This window comes from Polypterus senegalus, chromosome 4 (assembly GCF_016835505.1).
Source record: "Polypterus senegalus isolate Bchr_013 chromosome 4, ASM1683550v1, whole genome shotgun sequence".
NCBI classification, from domain to species: domain Eukaryota; kingdom Metazoa; phylum Chordata; class Cladistia; order Polypteriformes; family Polypteridae; genus Polypterus; species Polypterus senegalus.
The window spans coordinates 169,283,816-169,301,194 of NC_053157.1; the positions used below are offsets into that span (position 1 = coordinate 169,283,816).

The following is a 17,379-nucleotide window of genomic DNA, read 5'->3' on the forward strand; positions in this document are numbered from 1 at the left end:
TCTCGACATTTCCACTTTAATCACGTAGTTTATTTTGTCATTTAGTAGAACATTATAAACTTCATCTTAAAATCGTTTAATTAACCAGTTTCTCAAATCACATCGTAATTAAAGTAGCACGTTAAATGCTTTGTTTTGTATTTGATCTTCTACTCGTATGTGATCTATGTGTGTGAATCACTACTTGCTTCTTAAACTGGCTCTCTTCCTCCAACTGGACACAGAGTCCATTACATTCGTGATATTACAGCTCTCTGAATAACTAAAATACTGAGATGTATACGTGATGTCATTTTCATGATGATAGGAGTTAAAGCACATTATTAAACATGTGTTTCACTTCGATGAAATAATTTATTGCAGCAGTACTCAGGGGCGGCTCTAGGCTTGTGGTGGCACTGGGCAGAGGAAGAATCGGTGGCTCCTTCGTCGGCCAATGTCAGTAAGGTAGCTTATCACGGTGGATGGCCACGTCCGTTGCGGACACTGCATAGCAGCCTCGTGCTCATGACAAGCATTTATCTTTTGTCGAAATTTGTTGCTGCGTTTTTAGCTGTGTTGTTATTTTCTTTTCTGTTTTATATTCAATATATATTGGCGTAGCCGTCACTGCAGTCAGTGCTTTTCTTTCCCCAAGTAACCGATCGCCACACAATCAGCTCTGTAATAGACGTTAAGCCATCTGTAAGCTTAGCGCCGATTCTTCAAAACGTTTAAAGAACATTGAAATATCTTCGTAGTACATGTTTAATTATTCTATCCTTCACGACACTCCCAGTGAAGAATATAGATTATTTAAATGAAGTTAAAGTTTTATGTGTATAATTTAACAAACATATTTTGCTGCATTTCACCTTAAAAATGATATCATCATCTTATGTAAATCGCGCTTTATAAAGTGCGCCAGGTTGTGAGATATTATAACTGTAGTGCAAGTTTACAGTGGGGTGATTGTACTTATAAGTACAAACCGTTCTACAAGGAGCAATTGATTGAGTGCATTTAAAGTTCTTGGGATTAAACTGTTTCTGAACCGCGAGTTCTGTACAGGAAAGGCTTTAAAACGTTTTGCAGTGGCTGAGACAGCGTGTCCTTAAAGCTGTATACCGATAATTCTCTTTCCGATCAGCTGCTGCTGTGATTCACACTCAGATACAGTGATATAAATACTCCGAGTCGTGCAGTGAGAGTAATATGGAAAAAGATGATCCGCTGTGGCAACTCCTAACGGGAGGAGCTGAAAGAAGAAGAAGAAGAAGAAGAAGGAGAAGTGAGAGTAACAACGCTAAAGCAGTTATGGTATTTGGAATACTATGGCTGTTCTCTGGACCATTATATTGTTACGAGTTAATTACAATCAGATGCATTACACTAATAAACAATCTGCGGTTAGTTTCTGTGTATTTATAAAGCCGCGTCATGAAAATAATGAGTAATCACACAAGAACAGTACCATTGCTTTGACGCTGGGTGCCGCCAGTTTGCAAAACCGAGCGGAGAACTTGCGTACGACAAGGCATTAGGTACCGTGGAAAAGTGCGTGGCTTTACGCCAAGTGTAGGTTCTATACATCGCGATTTGAACGTGGAAAAGTTCTTATGCAACATTTCTGTGTGTACGCACCGTTTATACATTCGGCCCCTGGTGCTTCCTGTCTTGCTATATGGTTGAGAGACATGGACGCTATCCAATGACCTGAGACGAAGACTGGACTCCTTTGCTACTGTGTCTCTCCGGAAAATCCCTGGGTACCATTGGTTTGACTTTGTGTCAAATGAGCAGTTGCTCTTGGAGTCCCAAATGAGGCACATTACCTGCATTATAAGGGAGTGTCAGTTACGGCACTACAGCCATGTGGCGCGTTTCCCCAAGGGTGATCCAGCTTGTAGAATCCTCATTGTTGGGGACCTAAGTGGTTGCACCAGGCCAAGGGATCACCCATGTAACACCTGGCAGCAGCAGATAGAGGGTCACTTCCGGAGGGTGGGACTGGACTGCTTGTCTGCCTGGGGGGTTGCCAACTAGGATCCCGAGTTGATTTGTCATGTGGTGGGTGTGGCAACGCACAGTACCAGTGCATGCTGCCCAACTTGACTTGACTCAAGTACTCGTAACTACTGAAGCACATGTGTGTTCACAAATCAAATATAACTTTATTTACTTTGAGAGTGTTTGCTCTTATTTCCTAGATCTTTACTAATCTTTACAATAACATGGGGGTGCAAACGGAAGCTGCTTAAGGATGAAGTTTGCACAAACATTTTAAACACAGAGAATTATAAATACAGTACTTGGAATAAATATAGTAAGCAGTGTGACAAACTGTTTTACTTTGGAGATTTCAAAACTTGACTTGATATTAATTTGCAAGACTTAGGTGAACGGAGGTTGATGAGGCATTTTCTTTCTGAATGGTCTATTTCTCATCATAATTTAATGTTAACATTGAAAGTTATTAGAACTTGACTCAAATGGTTTTAATAATTCAACAGAAATTTGAACTACATTTAATGGATATAATGTTTGAAGAACTTTGCAGGGTAGTGTTTAAAATCTTTAGTCTTGTGTTCTGTCAAAAACACATCCCTTTTATTCTTTATTTTAATCCTTACACTCAGTTGTTTTATCATCACATTAAGCACAGCTTTTCATCCGTTTATTAAGTGCTTATCTGGTCTAGGTTGGCATGAATCTGGTTCCATTGACCACCTTTACAATACAGCACTACAGATGACTTCGGCCATTCTTTGGTGCAGTAAGTGCCAGTGTTAATACATGTAAGTATATTACAAGCAGAACTCTCATATGCAGTATAATTCACCTGGGAATTTAAAAATCAAACATCAAGAGTCATTTCTGCTCAAAAAAGAATATTTACTGTATTTCTTCTAGTAAGTTGTCAGCAATTAACTTAAGTAGAACAGGTAAATGAATTTCATTTTGTTTCTGAAAATGTTCCCAGAGACATGAAGATCAAAGGTCTGCTTGGTCTAATTAGAAAAAAAATTAAGTTTGGATAAGACTCAGCTATTCAGCCCAGCATGGTTTTTTAATCCTTATTCACCTAACCTTTAGAAAAATTGTTGAATCGAGATAAAAACTGTCATAAATTTCAATTCACTTGATCATAGACACTGACTTGTCTTCTGTGTTCAGTCTAAACAATTCACAAATACTATGAAAGATAAAAATGTGCCAGCTAAGGACCATATACTGAATCAACAACTGACTTCTCATAATTTGCCCATGATCTCATCAGGTGAGTGATTTTTCACAATTCATCTAGCCTTCTTAGTTACACCTGCTTCTCTGACCCTTCTACTCCTGTGTATATTTTTTGTTAGCTCCATTTTTGTATGCACAACTAGTGAAGGTTCAGCAGCTAAACAGGTTCTCAACAGTCTTTGTAATGTGCAGCATGGAGTTCATTTTCACCCATTTTTTTGATAAAAATGCATAGAATGTATTGAAAAATATCCAGATCCTGTAGAAGTTTCAAAATGTCGCTGGATCATTCTGATTTGCATTTTTCATGCAAACTTACACACTCAAGAATTTGTAAAATTTTAGGCATGTGGTCCAAAGAATTAGCTTATTAAAAAAGCCAGTATGCTGTGAGATACTCCTCTGTCCTGAAATAATGCAATTATTCAGCTATGTTATGGCATTCAATGTCACTTTTCTCATGCCAAAGGATTATGTATGCACCACAGAAACATACATCACACTTTTACACAATTATTAACAGTGCATATTATTGACTCAGGCTTTGATATTTATCATGTCAGCAAGCAGCATATACAGAGACATGACACATAGGTAATAATGTTTTGTGTAATGCATATATTGTCTTTGTTTATATGCGTAATGTGTATTTCATGTTAAACACAATAATTGTAAATGTAGGCAGCCCAAAAGGGATGTCATTCGTAATTTTGGGAACCAAAGTGCACAATTCTGCATTTACATGGTATCAGAAATATGGACAGATTTCCCAGTGGGAAATTTTATGAGAAATTTTTAGTGGCAGTTTGAAATGCTTGAATTTGGAGATTACTCTGTTAACCAGAATTTGTAGAGTTTTGACATTAATTACTGAACTCTGATATAACGAAAAATATTAAACAGCTCAGCCAGAAACCACACTTGGGAGGCACGTTGTATTTTTGGTGATGTCATACTATCTTAATGTGCTTCTTTGATTTTTTTTTTTTTTTAAATCAGAGCTAATATCAACCAGTAAATCAACAATAGAAACACACATGAGCATAACACAATTGGAAGATGTGATATACAAATCCCATTTCCCCTAGTGCTCTTAGCACGTGAACAGCTAATTAGTTCTTTACATTTAATAAAGGGTGCTTGGTCTTCAAATTGTGTGCATTTGGTTATCTGTCTCTGGACTTTTATGTTGAATTATTACCTCTAGGCTCATTTTGTGCTTCGTGTTTGGTATCCAGAACATCTATGGATATCTTTTTGGGTTGCAAATCCACAATAAATGAAAGAGTAAAATAGTTAAAAATTTCTACAGTAGATGTCTGATATGCCTGTTTTGATATTATTGTTATACTTAGCTGTTAATCAGCTCAAGACACAAAGAATAAGTCTAGTCAAGTCAGGTACTCTTGATTGTCATTGTAAACATGTACAAGTACATTGTGAGATGAAATTGTATATGTTCTGGCCCACAGTGCAATCACACATAATTTTATAAACTGAAGACAAGACAGTGCAAAACAGATTGCCATACAATAAAACATATTAAATTATTTAAATATTAAATTATTTCCTTAGTTATCAGGTTATTAAACAACATTATTACGCAAACTAATTACAAATATTAGAATATTGGCAGAGTTAAGGATTAAAAGGAAGAAGTTTACAGTTCAGCAGGAAGTAGTAGAGACATTAAGGAGACTGACAGCCTGGGGGTAGAAGGTTTAAGCAGTCTTGTTGAGTGAGCACGGTTACTGCAGTACTGTCCACCAGATGGGATGAGGACAAAAAGCATATTTGAGCGGGTGGAAAAGCTCACTATTGATGAAGACCTTTGTAATGAGATGCTCCAGAACGATGTCCACACACTGTTAGATGGTGCTGCATGTTGGGTTTGCAGCGGCACCAAGGCAACTGCAAGTTCACAGCCACCCCAAATAACATGTCTGTCACCCATTGGTTGATATAGGGAGCATTCTTTTTTTTTTTCATTTTATTGATTTTATCAAAATCAAATAACATTCCATACACAACTCAAGTTTTACAAAAAAAAAAAGGTTTGAAACAAATCAACCCCTACCCCTGAGAAAGTGAGCTAAGCCAGCAGTGTAAAACTTTATGCGAGTAAAGATAAGTGAATAGAGAAATTAATAAATGAATAAAGATAAATGGAGTAAAAGAGGGGAGAGAACCTGCTTCTGCAATTTAAATGCTTATTCTAAAATGTTATTGATTAGATCCTGCCAGGTTTTGAAAAAGTTTTGTACAGATCCTCTACGTGCGAATTTGATTTTTTTTTTCAAATAATATATAACATCAGTTACCCAATGACGGAATAGGTGAGTTAGGATTCTTCCAACTGAGCAAGATAAGTCCACATGCCAGTAGTGTAGTAAAGGCAATTACAGTTTGTTTGTCCTTCTCCACTGTAAGCCCATTCTATCTAGATGGAATGGGCCCTAAACCAGTTTTTGAATGTAAGACACTTAAACTGCAAGACAACTGCACTAGACATTACACCACACTACCTACTGTACATATACATATATTGTATGGTAAGTGGTAAGTGTAAGAATATAATAAAACATATAACACCATGAGAATGAACAATGTTCAAAGAAGAGTAAAGAAAGAAAATGGGAAAGTAGAGATTTTCCACTTGAAAGCAGAAGTTGGAATTTTTCACCAAGTTCAAATTTGAAGTACACATATTAAAAAGGGAACTTCAGCTGTGTATAACAGTTGCTGATATGTGAGTGAGGGGTTGAACTGACATTGAAGAAACACAATAACTCCAATTGGATTCTTCACCCATTAGATCTTTGAAACGTGGTATAAAAGATATTCTTGAGTGGTGCTTATATAAAGTAAAATGTCAATAATTAATGTAACTTTTATGTCTAAGAGGGAGATGCGGACGGCTGGTAAGTGCAACACCCTAAAAACCTTTTTTATTGTCTCCTTTTCTTTTACACCTCTCAGACCAAAGCAATCAAGCTAAGCTCACAAAAAGCAGACCTACAGCACATGGCTGCATAATTGAACCCTGTAATTAATAACACATTGCACATATATAACAGTAACTCCATCAAGGCTTGACCTGACTAGTTTTAGACTAAAATTAGGAAATGTTTGTACATTTTATAATTATGTTCTTGGCTCTTCAGTCAAGGCATACAGTTATCTATGAAAATCTGCATGGTCCACACAGAGGTCACCTTAGTCCAGACTCAGATTAAGATAGGATGCGTCCACGATTACTCTCAGTAAATGTTTTGTAAAACTGTGCTGGTGCTCGCCTGAACAGATCCAATGGATTCTTGCTCTTTTACATTGCTCTTTTAGGTAGCTCACTGCACTTGGACAACTCACCGTCATCATACTAGTTGAAAATTTATGGTGACTTTAGTAAGCTTGCCTTTTTTTTATAAACCTGCCTGCAGATGGCTCTGAAGTTGGTAACTTATTGCTGATGCCATCCCCAGGCAGATGTCATTGTTTATTATATTTTACTAAATGTATTTATTTAATTGTTTTTCAAGGTACATTCCACAAAAGACCAATAATCAATAAAAATTACAAAAAGACAAAAAGATTTAGACTATCAAGCTTATCTGCTTAGCTAATAGGTAAATTCCCTAAAATATCATCCAGATAGTTTATAAAAGCCAAAAATATGTTCCATATTTCCTTCTTTACTTTATGAGAAAAATTATTTACTGTTTACTGCCTTCAATGCACATGGCCTTACTTTATAGTGATGTATTAGAGCAGAGCATTAACTATTTGGATTAAAGAATTTTCCTGGATTAATTTATTTTATGTCATTAAGAGTTGTATGTCCCCACTTAGCCTTCTGTTTTCAAAACCAAAGAGATTTCCCTTTCCCTGTCAGAGCAGACATGCTCTTTACAGGTAGACACAGAAATGCAGTTATGCATTGTGTTAAAAAATACCAATAAAGTGTATACCTGAAGAGCAGATGTAGCTGATACAGTATAATACTCCATTAATAAGAGATGCTGACCACAAAAGATGTACATATTAGCATGAAGTTGGAGTTGTAGATTAGATGCCAATGGGCCATTTGCCTTGTTAATTTTCATCCCAGCTAATATTTTTGAAAAACCATTAAACAAGTTGTACATACTTTCTAAGTACTGACAGTTATCTAACAGGGTATACTTAAATATGCTTAAAACATTCCAAGTATGTGGGAGGAATATTTTGACCAAAATTAAATAAATACATTATAATTGATAAATACACAAATAAATACAAATGATGTGAAATATGATAAAATAAAAACTAATGACAACATGAAACATGAATATTGATAACTAAATGTGTCATGAAACATATATTTGTTGTTTATTCCTTTATGGATTTATTTAAATATTACTTAATTTACTTATTTTAGTAACGTGAGCAACTTGAAGTAAGTACTGAAATAAAAACTTTAACTTTTACTTGTCAAAACTGAGAAGGTAGGTTCTAATGAGTACTATTTTTGATTGGTGAATTGTTGGTAGACAGGAAGGTAAACCTCCAGCCACCATGTGCCACATTTACAGCATACACATCAGAAATAGACTCCTAAAAAATAATTTGGAGTTTCTTGGATTCTTGAACACAATTCTGCACCCAGACTTGCCAGGACCTGAAAAAAAGTTCTACTAAATCATTTCAGTAAAACACTCTAAACATTTTACATATGTAAATATGATCATAGGCGAGGAAATCCTCTTTATCTTCATTGTCCAACTGCAAGAACAGGGCACCAAGTGCAACTTTGCACAATTCTTCAAATAGATTTGATCCAGAAGAGTCAGTGATGTTGTTCAATTCACTCCAAAACGTATTTTCAGTTGAGTCCCACCAAAACAGATGGATGTTTCTCCATTGGGAAACAAGTGTCAATTGGATTGGGCTGGTATCCCAGTAGTGGGGTGGAATGGTGGCTCTGAGGCAAAGGATCTACTGGCAATTGGAAGGTTGTCATTTCAAATCCCATTAAGTGCCAGAAGTGACTCTGCTCCCTTGGGCCCTTGAGTAAGGCCCTTGACCTGCAATTGCTTCATCCTGGGTATGATGTTAATCTACATCCAGCCCTGTAAGCAGGTCCTCCAACTTGCAGGGAAAACTTCTGGATGGTTCGTCATGTGGTGGGTGTGGCAATGCACTGTATCAGAGCTTGCTCCTAACCTCTGCCTCCCACCTAAATAGATGGATATTTGCCCAGTGGGAAACAAGTTTGTCAATTGCATGGGGCTGGTACCCCAGTAAGTCAGCTACTTTAATAATTTCAGTGAAGTCCTTATTGTGCTTTAGCTTTTCCTTACCACCGAACAAGTTCATGTTTCTCAAGGTTTCTAGGTTGTCTGGGAGCCTTGCTTGAAGCTCCTTACCTAAAGCAACAATATAGCTGATGCACCATCTTTGAATTACCTTTTCTTCCTCAAGGTGCAAGACTGAGTTGGGACAATGTGCTCTTGAAAAGGTACCTAAGGTTTGGTGAAGGATTGAGTTGTTCATCAATGGCATCTTTCAGAACATCAACTTTTGCCAGAGGGTTGACTACTCTGTAACAAATTGATAATAGGAAGTGTACCAGATTGTCCAAAAACTTAACAGGATCTGTTTGATATCCCTTAAATTACTTCACTGCAGTTTTATGTCCATAAAGACTCATTTCAAGAATGTCATGTAGACGTATTTGGCCTTGTCCATGTACATGGCATGAAGCACATCTCCCACATAGCACTGGGTCAGCTCAAAGTCGAGCTTCAGTTCCTCCCACTTACTCAATATACAATTTACTGTAGGTTCAATCGATTATCAATACGTGGCACACACTTTGGTGATCAGCAGGGATTTTTGGCCACAATTAATGGATGCATACTCAATTTTGTATGCCTCCTGCCGTCTTAGGGAGATTAAAGACCAGTTGTAGGTGTTCTTAATTAAGTTCTCAACACTCCTTGGGATAGTTTATTTGGATAATGCACTGACAGCCAGTTGTAAAGAATGGCACACACAGAAAATGAGTATCAAATTGAGCAATGCCCATTCTTCCTTCAAAATCTTTTGCACTCCATTATGCTCCCCAGTCATTATAGATGGATCAGTGCCAGTCCCATGAAGATTATTTTTCTTAAGGTAACAATTTTCAATAAGCTCAGTTGCTACCTTTTTGGGAAAAAAGTTGATGGGGTAGTCAAAATGTTGCTAAAACTAGTGAGGTCCCCTCACGCCCTATTGGGCAGTATAGGTCCCCTAATGACACAGGACGGTCATTACAATAGCCAAGGGCTATCTACGCAAGCGCAGTTGCCGTTACAACACATAATCATGTTTTTTTTTTTTCTCTTGCATTCAAATAGCATTATACCGCGATGCGTTTTTGCAATTAAATCGGACGCTAGACATAATCAAATAAATACCTGTATAAATAGGGTTACAGCAGCATACTGTAGATAGATAGTTGTAGAAAATTGCTGGATTGCTTGCTGACGAGCTGACGTTTTCTTTGCCTGGTGAATAATACACAATGCCGATTATTGTTCTGTATGGTAGTTAGTTAAACTGTACTTTTTTACTCTGTATCTTTCTTTTTGCACCTAAGGGGCTGTGTAGGAAATTTTTGAAACAATATGTCCCCCTTTAGAAATATTTCAGCTTTTTTCACTTTGTGTTTGAGTAAAGGTGAGTGTTAAAGACCGCTGACGAAGTAATTGTCTTTACATTTGTTAAGATCGCGGAGCAGCGACAGCAGTTGAAGCATTGAGTGTACAGTACAATACTGTATTTTAACGTTTGCCTTTCACTGGCCAGTGTCACGCGCTTACGGACCAGTGCCCCCTGCCCACGACATGTAGCCCCATCAAGGGCCAGTGGCCCGCTCCTCGTTAACCAATGGCTTGCTGTCACAGACCAGTGGCCCGCCTTTCTCAACAGATCACTGGCCTGCCTTCACTTGCCCGCCTCTGCAGAACAATAGCCCGCCCCTCGACCTAATGTACTTTAGAGAATAATGAAAAGAAACTTTTGCTAGTCGACTACCTGATTTTCTTAGGCTAGCTAATTACTGTATATACTAGCCAGTTTTTTTCATAGTTTGAATGATAAAGAATTTCGACCAACGTTTTTTATTGTGAATGCAATAGATTATAACTTTTTATTTATTTAGGGCTGATTTTGTCTTCTGTTTTACCTGCATGTTGACATACGAATTTAGTTTAGTAGGTTAAACGCTTCCAGGGTCTGATTTCCTTACTGTCGCAACCTAACCAAAGCGCCGCTGGAGCACATAAAGGAAAAATGGTACTTGTGTACTAAACGGACGGCATGGATGGCTAGTACCCTTTTCTATTATTGTGATGCAAATCGGATTTTCGTTGTTAACATTAGGCACCCAAAGGGGACATTAATATGAGGGACCTATAGGCAACTATGCTCCACCCCACTATCTTTAAGGTTAGTATTTGTGGTTGGGGTAGGTAAGTAAAAATTTAAACTTAATTAAGCAACCGGGCCGTCTCTCCCACGGAACCCAACACTAGAATGGGTAGGAAATGCCGTCCGATTAGTACGAGACAGTGGTACAGATAATCCTGTTTATACATTTCCAATAATGTAAAGAAATCTCACATTTTAATAACAAAATTATGCAGCCTACTTTAATGGAGTTTGCTTATAATTCCCTAAATGTATGTTTGTGGAAGGCATGGTTAGGAGGGTATCAATTAGTTAATGATCTTTTTTATTCCTTGCTTACACATAGATGACAATAAATTTGAACTTGGAAACTGGTGATACAGTAAATGTGCATTTTAATGCAAATGTAAAATATAATTTTGTGTCATATTTATTCTTGTTATTTCTTAATGCTGATTATGTCATTTATCCATCCTTTTTCCAAATAATTAAAAGTGTATTTTTCAGTAAATTCTTAAAATATAATTCTAATAACACAATACAATAACATCCTGGTTTTAACTTACTTTTTGATGTATCTAAAGTGCATATTATTTATATTTTATCTAATAATATGTATAATGACCAACATTTATTCACAAACACTTGGAAATTACTGAATGTAACATTTTTTGCCACAATTTTTGTTGTGGAAAAAGCTGCTCATGATACTGTATCAAAACCTTCATCATACTGCAAACAACAAAAAACAAGGCATCACACCACTGAAAAGGCCACCAAAACAGTGTTCCTTATTGACATTGTTATACTAAGTTTCATGCTTGCATATTATTCAAAATCTTATTCTTCTTTCAGCTGCTCGTGTTAGGGGTTGCCACAGCGGATCCAAAATTGTTGTCCGCATATTGATATGGCAAAAATTTTACGCAAGATGCCACAAATGTAACACTGATCCCAGTTTTTGTTTGGAAAAATACTCAAGTAAGCGAATATTCTAGCCTGTATGCATTGCCTAGTGAGCACACCCGTCCTGCTGACAGTCTTCCGGTTCAGTGTAATAAGGTTATGCCCAGCATCTTAATTAAATCATCTGTCAATGAGAAGCAGTCATGTCACTAATTGACAGTTTCCTAAAAGTACACGGTCAGAAAAAATCAAGCACACTATAAGAGAAAATGTAGGGATAATAATAAAAAAATACTATTTTTAAAATCAAATATTAAACTCATTTAATAATAAAACTATTTGTATATCCTTGATATGTTTAATTTGCTGCTGATATTGTCATAGTATTTCTAAAAGCAATGTTTAAGTTAAAGTGCACACTGAAACTGATGTTCTTGGATAAAAGTAAAGTTTATCATTCCTTGCTTCTGCGAAGAAGCAAAGGAGCAGAAGAGAGCCCACTGGCATTGTCCTAAGTGTGGGAAAGGTAGTGCTAAGACAACACAACTATAAGGCCCTTCTGGAAAAACACAGTAGTGTAGTAGTGTACAGTGTCCATCCATCCATCCATTATCCAACTCGCTACGTGTACATCCTAACACAGGGTCACAGGGGTCTGCTGGAGCCAATCCCAGCCAACACAGGGCACAAGGCAGGAACAAATCCCTGGGAGGGCACCAGCCCAGCTCAGGGCACACACACCAAGCACACACTTGGGACAATTTAGGATCGGCAATGCACCTAACCTACATGTCTTTGGACTGTGGGAGGAAACTGGAGCACCCGGAGGAAACAAACGCAGACACAGGGAGAACATGCAAACTCCATGCAGGAAGGACCCAGGAACGGAACCCAGGTCTCCTTACTGCGAGGCAGCAGCACTACCACTAGTGTACAGTGTTTTTGTGATAATAGGTAATGTCTTTATTTATATTCATATGCATACTGTATAATATTAATGCAATTTTTTAATTGCTTAAATTATTTTAGGATACATTCTGGCTGTACAGGATGACTGGAGAGTTCATTAGGGTGGAGTTCCAGACCATACTTGTTTTTGCTTTTGTTTTATATTTAAATGAACCCCAACATAGTTCTATAAAATAGCCAATGAAGAAATACATTTTTCCATTTTCAAGACAATGCAATTGCACCAATAAAAATAAATAACTAAAAACACAGTCTTGGAGTGCCAAGGAGGTATCAAGACTATGCCTATAGAAAGGACTTTTTATCACTGGTTAACTAAAAGACTAGTAATTGCAACTTACAGTAATTAAAAATGAAAATACACAGTAATTTATTCTATATTTTATCATAACCTAATCTGCCTGATCCCCTCCCATCACCACCACTCTAAAGCAAATGTCAGTAGATGCATTTTATAGGCACTATATTTTAAATAATTTGTACATTATCTTACAGTATGTCACTAGCATCACTATGCTTTAAAAATAATAGCATATGCAAAGTTTATACCACAATTTGACATTTTTTTATATTAGTGAATTAAAAAAGCATTTAGGTTAACATCTGAAGATACAAGGTAATGATGTGACAATTCAATTAAAACACAATCTGGAAGACAGTTAGTTTGCAGCACTTTAACCTTGGGCACTGTTCATTTATTTATGTGAAGTTCTAAACCTGGCCTGTCCTAAACTGCCTGGACATCAATCCTTGACTAACCTACACATACACTTCCCCAATATATTGTTACCTCTTCTGTTCAAATGTAAGCCATCACAGCGGAACAGGTGCCATCTTTTTCAGAAAGAGTTTTGATGTCCCATAAATCTATACCATTCTATCCTACTCTGTTTAAGCCACATGTTAAATGTTTTATTATGCTTCTGGAGTGAAACAGCATTTCAATACCTCTACAGACAAGTAGCTGTACCTGTCTCTCTTTTTGTCGACATGTTTTGAGATGACTCATTGGTTCTTATACCTGCCTATCACCTTAAGACTTTTCAGAGGCACCATCCAGTACTGCAAGGTCCTGAAATGGTTTGACATTTCCATGTTTGGGGTTGGTGCCAGAGAACAGAGTGTATTCTTTACCTGCACCTATATGTGACCGACCTAGCACCACCCCATCTCGAGAGAGATTTACTCATCTTTTACCTACCTAGGTAACTGTTTCCCTGACACGATTCCCCTTTTAAGTTTAGCCACTCAAAAAAATGCGTTAAAAGGTTTTGCATTATTTGCAATTTCCGCAATGGCTTCTTTTGTAAAACAACGCAGTACTTTTGTGATATAACACAAAATAACTAAATACCTTTGCAATATAACGCAATCAATATTACAAAATAACGTAATACCATTGCGACATAACGCAATAATTATTGCAAAATAACTTAATATTTTTTTGAGCGGCGGGAATAACCTTCTGTAGGGGAAAATGAGCAGGACAAAGGAAACAGTACAGTAGGCAGTTATGACCCTCTCTTTATTTTCTTTGATTTTTGTCGTGTCCGATTTAATTGCAAACATCACATACTGTGGTGTAATGCCTACATTTGCGTTATTAATGAACCCTGCATATTGATCATTCTGTGCCATTAAGGGGTTCATACTGCACCTCAATCCTACTATGAAGTGTATGACCTGTAACTTGTAGTGCAAGGCAAGCCATTAGCCCGTGATCGGAGACACTGTCCCGTGAGCACGTGCTACTGTCCCATGCGTGCGTGATACTCCCTGCGAAAATTTAACAATACAGAATACCGTCTAACTACATATGCTAATCTGGCAAACGTTTAGAACTGCACTTTTAATATTTTATATTGTAAAAAAAAAAATTACGAAAATCAATAATTATTACATCAATAAATATTTAACATTGTAAATGTAAAGTAATACTTATTAAAATCAATACTAATTATTAATTACATTTTAATTATTATTAAATACTGTATTATTCAATATTTAACATAAAGAAGCGTAAAAATTTAAAAAAATACAAAACGAATGGTTGGCATAGTCTCAAACTAGCTACTCGGGGCAGCTCCTGACTCGACCATTGGGAGCGCACTGTGTACGGAACGAGGCGATCCCCGAGCGGCGGGCGAGGCGTGCAGCTGTTCTAACGAGCGCCTGTCAGTCACGGAGCGGAACAGGGTGATGTCAGCGCTCTTTACGGCACCGCCGGCAGGCAGCGGAACCGGGTGTCCGAGTTACACGGGGTTGGGGGCACACTGAGAGATACCGAAGACAGCGCTTCGTGAAAGCCGTGCCACAAAGAGGAGGAGGAGGAGGAATGGACAGCGACGAGGAAAACGTGGAAGAAATCATTGAAGGTGAGCTTTTCAGTACTGCAATATGTTGTTAGTGAAGTTTTCAACTGCGCAGTGCATTTAAATTTGACGCTTCACAAATCGGTGGCCTGGGCAACGGCGCTGGGCCCTGTTATTTCAAAAGATATCCGGCGCCTCCGCGTTTTTTAGTGTGCGTGGCCCAAAAAAGACGCTGCGGCGGAAGCTAGCTATTCTCAGACGAGTCCCACACGCACTCCAACCCATCTGAATCCAAAGTGTTAGGATATTAAGTTCTGTTGGTCTAAGGACTTGTATGCTAGTATCTGAATTCACGCATCAGATTATCAAGCAAAATGTTTCATTTTATTACTGCTTGTTATGGAGAAACTTGAAACTAAAAACCTAAAACTTCTGTTTAGTTTTCTGATGCCATGTGAAGTGACATGGTCCAATTTGTTGTTTTGCGTGTTGGAGAGCGGGTACACCAAAGTGCTGTGTGATCATGAATTATCTGATTGTCCCTCCATCCTGGCAAAACGACCGAATGGATGCTGTGGTTTTAAATTAGTCCGCACTGTGCACGTGTGTATGGCAGTTGATTTTTGGTTACAGCTGTTTGCCCACTACCAACAGGACACATTTTTGTGAACCTGCGAGCGACCATAAACAGTAAATATTTGTTTATTGAAATCTACATATTAACCACATCTATTGCTTTTTACCTAGACGTTTCTGAATTTAATGTGAAAAGAAGACGATTTTGGAACAATGACTGAAAGCAACAATTTACCAAAATTGAGGGAGACAATTTATATGAATTAAACTTTATAATTTAGACAAAAAAAAAAAAAAACTACAACAAAGATGTCTTTATAAGCAGTTAAGTGCCGAGGTAGGTAATCTTGTTCCAAGAGGGTTGCAAGCTTTCTCCCATCTAGGCTCATGATTTAATGTCAGTCTTGCAAGCTGAACTCATTTAATTGGACTGCTCACTCTAGCTGTATGTCTGCAGTCACAGAAATTAATAATAATGACTTAGTTCTTGGTGAAGTTTAAAAAGGCACTTACTATTGCCACTACAGCTGTTACATAAGATTCCCAGTGTGTTTTGCTTTGCTTAATTGTAATGTCATTTGGATGTATAAAGAGAGGCAAACTGTTTCTTATGGCTTTTTAAGACCTTAGTCAATATAAGTGGTTGTGATCCTATTGTAAAATTTGATAATGTGCACAATGAATGGTGGTATATAAAATACAGGTTAACAGAGGTTAGAATTTGTTTTTTGAGTTTTCTTTATTTAGCATTTGACTTTTAATTAAGTAAACTGATGGAGTTTGAATGGATTCAGATTTTGGCATGTGAATGACAAAGTGTACTGGAAATAAGTGAAAGATTTTACATTTTCATTTATTCATTTAAAGAGTCTTCTTAATCCAGTTGTAGACCCCTGTCCCAGCAATATCAGAATGTCAGCTTATCACAAGGCACACTCACATATCAATATTTACCTGATGTCAAGCCAGTTCTGTTTAACTGTAAAATCATTAATGTATAAAGGGACATTGTTAAGTACACCTACAGAATAGTCACTTTTAAGGGAAAATCCTGGATTCATTACTGTTGACTATCAAACAGCTAGTAGGATCTTGTATAAGTAAAGTAAAACTCTCAAAAGGTGTGTAAAGATCTTATGAGGTCATGACTGGGAAACTATGTAGCTGTGGTGTAAATAATTGCAAGGAGAACTTTAACTGTACTGGAGAAAATTGACTTATTCAAGTGGTGATTGATATCATAGTAGTGTTTAAATAAATAAAGTTGATGAGATGGCTTAGATAGAAAAAGGCAGGAAAAAAAATATATACACACACTAGTGGGCTCCACCCCTGCTCGCTTCGCTCGCCCACCCCCGTGTTTGGTTTATCGGATATACAATTTAAAGAGATTATTTTCATGGGAATTGTTACATATACATTTTCACTTTTACTTTAAAAACTTTTGTAAAAACAATACTTGTCCTTTATTTCCAGCCCCGGGCGTGGTTACATCTCTTTCTCGCAGGACATATAACGCTGCTCGCATTGTGAAGTGGGGGAGGAGGGGCGGCTGAATGCACGCTAAGGAGATGCTGTTTTGATTTGGGAAAATGGTTCAAGGGGTTCTTTAGAATAAGTGGGCAAAAATCAGAGAGAAGAGGTCCGATACTTCAATAAAATTTACTTATTCAATTATAACATTTAAATACATATAATGCAGTATAATGCAGTAGCGATAGATTATAGAAACAAGTATATGCTACAGTAATATATTAAAAGAAACAAACTTATGCTTACAGCAATATCAAAATACACAAACTTGTGCTTATCAAAAGACCCAGAGTCATCATCCTAGACCAGTAGTCTGAGGGAGCCCGCATGTCAGTCTCGTCAGAGGATCAACTCGTTAGCCTAGTCAAAGGTACCGGGCAGTGCGCGCATTCCCCACGGTTGAGCTTCCAAAGAAACTGAGGGC

At 37.3% G+C, this 17,379-nt stretch overlaps 1 protein-coding gene across 1 annotated transcript in view; it reads left to right on the top strand.

Annotated features, from left to right (window-relative positions):
* The first annotated feature begins 14,628 nt into the window (after window positions 1–14,628).
* The window catches only part of setd7 (SET domain containing 7, histone lysine methyltransferase), an 80,839-nt gene continuing 78,088 nt past the window's right edge, over window positions 14,629–17,379 (top strand). Inside the window, exon 1 of the mRNA XM_039751657.1 lies at window positions 14,629–14,909. Within this exon, the coding sequence (XP_039607591.1) occupies window positions 14,870–14,909 (40 nt within the window). The 5' untranslated portion in view covers window positions 14,629–14,869. The remainder of the gene's footprint in view (window positions 14,910–17,379) is intronic.